This window comes from Hordeum vulgare, chromosome 7H, assembly GCF_904849725.1.
Source record: "Hordeum vulgare subsp. vulgare chromosome 7H, MorexV3_pseudomolecules_assembly, whole genome shotgun sequence".
In the NCBI taxonomy this organism is placed as follows: Eukaryota; Viridiplantae; Streptophyta; class Magnoliopsida; order Poales; family Poaceae; genus Hordeum; species Hordeum vulgare.
Window position 1 is genome coordinate 155,577,448 of NC_058524.1, and position 8,018 is coordinate 155,585,465.

General features: G+C 44.6%; 1 protein-coding gene across 3 annotated transcripts; it reads right to left on the reverse strand.

The window, feature by feature from the left end:
- Positions 1 to 1,887: 1,887 nt before the first annotated feature.
- On the reverse strand, positions 1,888 to 6,294 carry LOC123408424 (protein POOR HOMOLOGOUS SYNAPSIS 1-like). 3 transcript variants are annotated; one of them, XM_045101536.1, is made up of 10 exons: positions 5,986 to 6,294; positions 4,663 to 4,779; positions 4,425 to 4,490; positions 3,286 to 3,395; positions 3,025 to 3,224; positions 2,873 to 2,946; positions 2,771 to 2,798; positions 2,583 to 2,677; positions 2,456 to 2,483; positions 1,888 to 2,278 (listed from the first exon to the last, which is right to left on the reverse strand). In XM_045101536.1, the coding sequence occupies exons 1-10, from the start codon at positions 6,277 to 6,279 to the stop codon at positions 2,220 to 2,222; spliced, it is 1,071 nt and encodes a 356-aa protein (XP_044957471.1). In that variant the 5' UTR covers positions 6,280 to 6,294; the 3' UTR covers positions 1,888 to 2,219. The 3 variants fall into 3 exon arrangements, with proteins under 3 accessions (XP_044957471.1, XP_044957470.1, XP_044957472.1); XM_045101535.1 differs by having other exon boundaries at positions 2,583 to 2,698; XM_045101537.1 differs by having other exon boundaries at positions 2,583 to 2,698; positions 4,663 to 5,322; positions 5,986 to 6,065.
- Between the last annotated feature and the right edge of the window lie 1,724 nt (positions 6,295 to 8,018).

Consider the following 8,018-nt stretch of genomic DNA (forward strand, 5'->3'; position numbering starts at 1 on the left):
TTGTTGAGCCAGGCTCCACGGACTAGTCTCACTCGCCCTAAAGTCATCACTACTTTACTCACCCTCATCGCTCCCGAAACAAAGCATCGCAAGCGACGCTCTACCGCCCCGTCCTCTGCGTAGCCCTCCCTGCCAACATGGGGGAAACCTAGATCGAGGTCAGCAGCCCCCTTCCCTCCCTCCCCTCGGCTCGCCGCCGCCGGAGGAGCGGCTGGAAAAGGTAGCATCGGCTCCTGTGAAGGTGGCGGCCGAGCCCTTTCCATTTTCGGGAGTGGCTGTTGCCATGGTCGCCGCGGGAAGGTGCCAAGATTGCGCAAGGGTTCGCGCTCGCGAGATCCGCTCCGAGGCAATGACGAGAGGAGGCGCGGTGACAGCGCACGTGACTGGAGTGGCATGAGCCGTCACGGCGAAGCATGGGCCGGACTAAATCTGGGTCCCCACGCGCGCAGACGACGCGGCTATGCAGGGGCACACGACGGGGCGAGTGCGTGCGTGCACGACCTGCAGGGTGGCTCTAGGGCCGATCCGCTGGGGTGGATGCCTGGCGGCCTTGGGGCGCAACGGCCATGGCGACAGCTCGCGGGATATTCCAGATCTGCGCGGGCAGGGCCGAGCTTGGTTTTTGTGGTCTGCGGTGGCCGATGAGGGGCCCGTGTTGCGTGTTGGTGATTCGCAGGGGTGAGGTGTGGCGCTGTGCTGGTGCATCATGGAGGTCATGGGTTTTGGCGGGTGGTGTTGTCGATGGCGGCGTCGACGGGCACCATTCCCTTATTGGAGGCGCTGATGTTGCAACACTCACTCTCGTTCCCATCTTGCTCCGAAGGAAACCCTAGATCTGGACTCCTGAATCGGACGATGAAGTCACTTGTGTCTTGGCTCGGCATCGCATTTCCTCTTAGGGCATCGTTTTGGAGTTTGACTCGGTCAGAGGAACTCGATGCTCATGAAGGTGGTTGACAACGGCTTGCTGACATCTCCGTGTGAGCAGCAAAAGCATTTGCATGTGAAAGGCAAGGTATGTCCACTATTCTCACGGGATTGCAGTGACATATGTTTGCTCTATCGGACATAACGTTTATCTTCGATGCCGTAAGCTTCATGTATATGCTTGTGACAGCTCGGATTGATACAACGGTTTTCAGTGTGTACTCTGATAGAAGCGCACGCGCTCGAGTGCCCGACCGGATATGTTGTGGAGCGTGGCCTTCTGACGTTGTATGTTTTATGTGCTTTAGGTTTAGTCTAGCTAGGCGTTGTGCAGGTTTTTGTTTCGTTTTCCTTTAATAAACCAAGCAGTTTAGGTCCTTGTACAATCTTTTTCTTCACAATGAATATAACAGCTCACCTGTTATCGTTAAAAAAAACATCACAAGCCGCTTGCGATGGCCACTCGCACCAGCACACCCAGGTCCTTGGATGCCGCGGAACTGCAAGATTACATCCACATAGATCTGGCATCCCGGGAAGAGGCACTTTCATGGCACTGCTGGTAGTTGGACGCTTCAGGTTCAGCCTTATAATGACCGACACCCCAGCTTCCTTCATCGTCGTGGCAGCGAGCAATTTCGCAGTTCCTTCATAGTAGTAGATGTGAAAAAAAAAACAGATGCACGAGCATCCTATTCTGACGGATGACGGCCATGAAGCCGGCGAAGATGCACACGAGGACAAGTGGCAATCATATGATCTTTTCTGGGCTATCACACATACAGAAGGCCCGTCATTTTTTTCCCACTAACCCAGTTAACTGATTATCTTTTGTCCTTCCTTAGACCCGCTAAAGAGCCCATGTGTTTCATGCTAAACAAAATCGACCCAACATCATTGGCTAATAAGCAGCTATGAGAAGCTCCTCATAAGTCCAGGAATTCAGTACTCAGGCGCACATCAAAGCAACAGCATAATAGAACGCGCGACACAAATAATAAGCTTACAGAAACAGTCAAGGACGGTGAGGCATCAAGCTTCTGGATTAATATAGTTCGTCTAACTGTCTAGGTACGACCTTACTTCCGTGCCACATCAGAGAAAACATGCAGCCTATTGCTTGCTAATCCCACAATGTTATCATCCATCTGGCCTGTAGCTATAAAGGATAACATTAGGTGTTTCTTGTAGGAGCATACCTGACACGGATACTAGGCGAAGTACCACTACATTGTACATATTGTCAGAGGCAAGTAAGGCCTTTCAGCGGTATTCAAGAGGGTTGCTGCTATCTAAAGTAGCATGTCACCACCCAGTTCATTGATAGCTTTGTCGAGCTTGGACAGCATATCTAGGGGGAAGCAAGAGTACTTAATCAATGCAAGTGTGTGAAACGAGGTTCAGTTAACGTAAATTAAAAAACATGGAATAGGTTTTCAAATTGGCATGTGACAAACAGACTAGGAAAGGCAATGATTTTAATTTTACTACAAGAATATTTCCATGGAAAGAGGGAGAGAAAACATACCATGAAAAGAGTCGTTCCCCACATATGTCTGCAGCAGCAAAAGTAAAACAGAACATGTTAGGACATGCAAGTTGGTATGGGGGCTTTAAGAACAGCCAAGGCAGAACAATTTTGACAATCAAGATACCTCTATCCCTGCCAAAATATCACGTGTTAGGTCACTAACATCAATCTCTTTACCAGCACCCTTTCCTTTTCCAGCAACCGAATTTCTACCAGCAGCTGCAGTTGCAGCAATCATTGCTGACAGATCAGGAAAAGATGGAATGAAACCATCACAAAAAAAAAGTAGCAATGTAATAAAATTATTTGTACCATCAAGACAAGTATCCAGTATGTAGGCCTGCAAAAAATGCAAGTAATAAGAAAAATTCCTTAGAGATCATTTGTGGAATTTACAAATAAGCATGGAATTACCTTTTCAGGAGGATGATCAGTTGTAGTCGCTGGAAAGGGTCCTTCTCCATCTGAGTTGCATGTGTGAACAGTTACTGAAAATAGACCAGCAAAAATCAAAATGAAGATATTTGCAGTTTCAATGTCAATTTATCCTATCATGATTTGACAACCTTTCTCAATTTTAACTGAACCAGAGTAACCCTCAGGGAAACCACAGTAGCCCTCAGGGAAACCAGAGTAGATGCTATTGATATTTGTAGCAAGCGGAGACTGAAGAACAGGCTGATCTGGTTCCACGTGGTAGCCAACAGCAGGTGCATCTGTCCTGTGATCAGAAGTTGGCTCCTGAAAGCTTACCGTTTCATCAGGCCTAGGCATAGAAAATGATGTTAGCGCAAGCTACAGACGTGATCATTTTCTTTACTTATTACCTGTATTGAAGTCCATTAGAAGGAATATATTGAGATGATGATGAATCTTCATGCTCACACATATAGTCGCTTCCAGATGGCATTATATCCATTGTGTTGCTTGAGACTTCCTTTAAAGTCCATGAAACAAAATGCATTTAGTGTTTGAGAGAACATAGTACCTTTCTCCAACCTCTACTCCCATGTAAGCAAACTTGACTTCCAATGAATAAATCCAAGTAGTAAATATTATTACTTGACTCCAATGTAAGCAAACTTGTACCAATGCAATCTAAACTGGGCAGAGATAGTAACTAGCACCAGGGCAGAGATAGTAACTAGCACCACTGTTATGGCTTAAGTAAAGTACCGCGCAACAAAGTGATCAACAAAAGTAAGCAAAATTCAGCAACACATAGTCAATACGTGAAAAGCTGAAAAGCATCCTAAATGTTTTATCCAGCCATTATGGTACTCCTGTTCGCACATTATAGCAGACAAGCAGGGAGGCGCTGGATACCATCTATAAAGAAATAAATAAAATCCTTCAAGAAAAGTGCACATTAACTACTTAAGAAATGGTCATGAGCATTTTCAAGTTTGTTGATCAACCTCTACTAGTATTTTATTTATTGTGAATCTAAAACTGCTTCAGAAATTTCTTTTATATGTACTCCCTCCGTTCCTAAATACAAGTGTTTTAAGAGATTCCACTACGAACTACATACGGATGTATATAGACATACTTTAGAGTACGGATTCGCTCATTTTACTTTGTATGTAGTACGTAGTGGAATCTCTAGAAAGACTTATATTTAGGAACAGAGGGAGTACAAGATAAAACATGCTTATCTTAAACAGTAAGTTCACATGCAAAATAAGCACATAAAATGAAAAAGGTGTCACAACAGTACTACAAAAAGTAGTCGTGAGTGCCTTCCAATTTCTATTTTGGACATAACTATACTATACTACAGTATTAGCAAGCCACTGGATACAGAGACAGATATCATAAAACACAAGAGAGCATCCCAATGAACACAAATACAATAAAGAAGTTGGTATACATGGCATGCGGAACTGTCTCCAGAGACCTACATAACTGTGCTGAGCCACATATGAACAACATCTGAAGATAACAGAAGGATAGAAAATTGCACCTGCACACTATTCAAGAATGATTCTGCATCACTGAGGCGAGGGAAACGTACAGCAAACTTCTGGATCTGAAGAGAAATCAGTGGTATATAAATTTTGCCAATATAAATGTGTTCATAGAAGTAATTTTGCGTGTAGAAACATCCCATGTGAGCACTTTGCAACAATGAAATTCCTTTTCATTCTATTAATCAGTCATCAGAATCACATATTCACATTTGGCGCTGAAAGGAAACATGCCTGCTTGGACCTATCACAAAAGCTCATGAACACCACCCTGCTCCCTCTAACTGGGCATTCTGTCACGCATGCAACCTGTGGCCATGAGAAGTTGAGAATAGACACATAGTGCTCCTCCTGTGCCATGAAAATAGACCTCAGTGTTGAGCTATTCAGACAGAAAACAGAATATATAACGAAACAGAAATGAACATTGTGTTCAAGTTCGCAGCGTATCCTCATTTCTCCAACCTCCATAACTTCTACCAAATAATATTAGATCAAGTATTGTGCAAAATTTAATTATAGCACAGCGGGAGAATTTGTGGACAGATGAGCAGTACTAGGTATGAACACAATACCACATGTAACCATGAAATTGTTCAGCCGACACAATTCAGTTCAAACTTTCAACTTAAGGAATTTCCAGGGTTACCCCTCGTATACATTAGGGGCCATAATGAAACGAATATCAATCCTGCTCTGACAAAAGCCCATAAATGATTTAAGATAGTATGTGTTTTCCTCCACGTGTAACAGTTCGGTAACATGAAAGTGAGAACTACTGGGTAACACCAATGCAGAGAGTTCTTCCATCTTTGTGATCATCCATTGTTGGCCTTCCACTTGCATCACCTTTCTACCCTTGTGAACTATTGGGTAACACCCATTCAAACAGACCTATAAGATGCAGCACATTTGTAGATTTCCGTGTAGAATCAAAAGGTCCTAAACTAAAACAGTAAAACTGATGCACAACGAATAAAATTGTGCGTAATACAATGATCGATGCAGTTATACGAAAATATGACGGAAAAATACACTACATGGAAAGATGCAGCATCATGGTTGGATCCAGCAGAATAAACAAACAAATATGAACAGAAATATTAGAGGAAAGCAACATTAAATCGAACCAAGTACAACACAGCATAATGTCGCAAACACTGAATTAGTTGTTTGGGTAACACTTGGGGCATCAATCAGTTCTACATGCATATCTTATTTCAAACGTGAGGGAAATCATCCGAGGACGAGAGGTGGTTAACTGGCTATGATCCTTTCTAGCAATGCTGTGACAATCATAGTGCTAGGCAACAAAGAACCATGAATAATCATATTTACGCTCCAACAGAATGCACGGACGCATAGTCCATATCGCAAACACTTGAAACAATCACTATAAGAGCATCAACACATCGAAGAGCAATGTTACGCCCCAGCAATAACAGGCATTTTTCAAATGCGACCATCAAACATGCTTTACCTAGAGGGCAGGCAAACAAATATATGTAGAGCGCGAAAATGAAAGAGGAGGGGGAAAGGGGTCGGTGCGGTACGGACGTAGACGACGTCGCCGATGGAGACGGTGAGGACGCGGGCGGAGAAGGAGTGGGTGGGGCGAGAGATGGAGAGGGCGGCGGGGGAGGCGGCCAGGAGCCAGGTGCCCGGGTGGAGTTGCCTTCCGCGGGATATGTAGCGAAGGCCGGGGGGCGGCGGCGTCGAGGGGGCGCGCCGCGGCTTCCCGAAGTAGCGCGCGAACTCCACCTCCCACCTCTGCCTCCGCCTCTTTCCCGGCGCGCCCTCCACCGCGTGCGACGTGAGCCGCTCCCTGCCCCTGCCGCCGGCGCCCGCCATGGCGACGACGATGATGCCGAGAATGTGGTACGTATTGGGGGCGTTGGGGTTTTGAGAGCAGAATTCGGTGTGGAATGGTGAAGGTGGATGTAGCTATTAGGTTGGGGCTGGCCAACAGGTGATTTTTACGATAAGGGTCCTACACCAAACGAAAATTAGACAATGCACTGAAATGGAGATGAACAAAGGATGGAACTTGTTTTTAGAGAATTTTTTTGTGAGGATACAACAATTTGGCTTCTCGGAGTGCTTTACCACAAATTATGTGATAAAGGCGAAGTTGTTCCTGTCTTTCGATGAGATTGACTATTGTTTATGGTGGGTATACTTTAACGATCCAACTACAAACGCATGAAAACGTCGCGTCTTAGCAATCGCTAAATCAATTTCGAAAGATTATTGACCACACCAAAGCACGACCAACCTGCCACGAGGGTATGTTTCCTGCAAGCAAACGAAGAACAAACGCGAAACTAAAATTGAAATCTAAATACTACAAATATATATATGAAATATTGATAATGTTGGGGATCCGAAAGCATCCTTGGTCTAGTCGTTGGACATAAACAAAGTACACGAAGTTGTAATGGCTAACTTTTAACTAAACAAATCCCAAGAAAAAAGTTATTAGATTGATCTACTTATATAGGAGCAAGGGCTGGTGGCCAAGGAGGTGGGAGGACGTCCCAAGGTGAAAGCACATATGCTCCCTTGGTGATTTTGATAATTCATGAGAACATACATTGTCTCTTGGATTAACACTTTTACCTAGTATATTTCAAGTATAGTTCATCGAGAGCTTTGGCTAAAGGTTTATGTGGAGATGCCCCTTGATGCAAGAAAGGAATAGGGTTGGCTCAAGCTTCAAGCTAGAAGACTCTTCATTTTATATTTGTGAGAAATCACTTTTGAGTCCATAGGAAAGTCAATACTATTAAAAGGGGTGAGGTATTAAACTAAACTGGTTGCTCAAGTGCTCAAAGTTAGCCACCAAAATACTCAGTCATTTTTCCCACATATCCATTCTATCCAATACCACATACTCAAAATCGTTGCCACCAAGTTTCCATTTCGATCCCACCGAGTTTGACCTCAGACAGAACCCTAGTCATTCCCACCATATCAGTGCAATCGAAATCAAGTCGGTGCTACCGAGTTTGGGTGACCAACTTTCTGTTGCCTTGGTACACAAAATCGAAATTTCCGAGTTTGAGTATCGGTGCCACCGAGTTTGGTCATCTCACCGTTAGCCACCTTTTCGGTGCCATCGAGTTTCGTATATCGGTTCCACTGAGATTCAAAAGTTGTTGCCTTTAGTACAAGTTGGTACCACCGAGTTTATTACTTTGGTGTCATCTAGTTTGTCACTTTGGGTGTAACGGTTGGATTTTGTGTGCTGACTATATATATACTTTGTAAGGGCAAGGAGATCGCCTACTTCGTGAAGATCTACCTGAGTGAGGCTGATCCTTCGTGGGCGAAAGCCGTGGTGGAATAGACAAGGCCGCTTATCCGTGGACCCTTCGTGGGTGGAGCCCTCCATGGACTCTCGTTGTCGTTACCCTCCGTGGGTTGAAGTCTCCACTAACATGGACGTACGATAGCGTCATATATCGGAACCATGCCAAAAATCACCGTGTCAACTTCTTTGTGTTTGATCTCCTAAACTCTACTCCTTTACATGTGCAAAGTCTTTACTTTTCCGCTGCCATATATGTTGACTAGCATGTGTAGGGTGT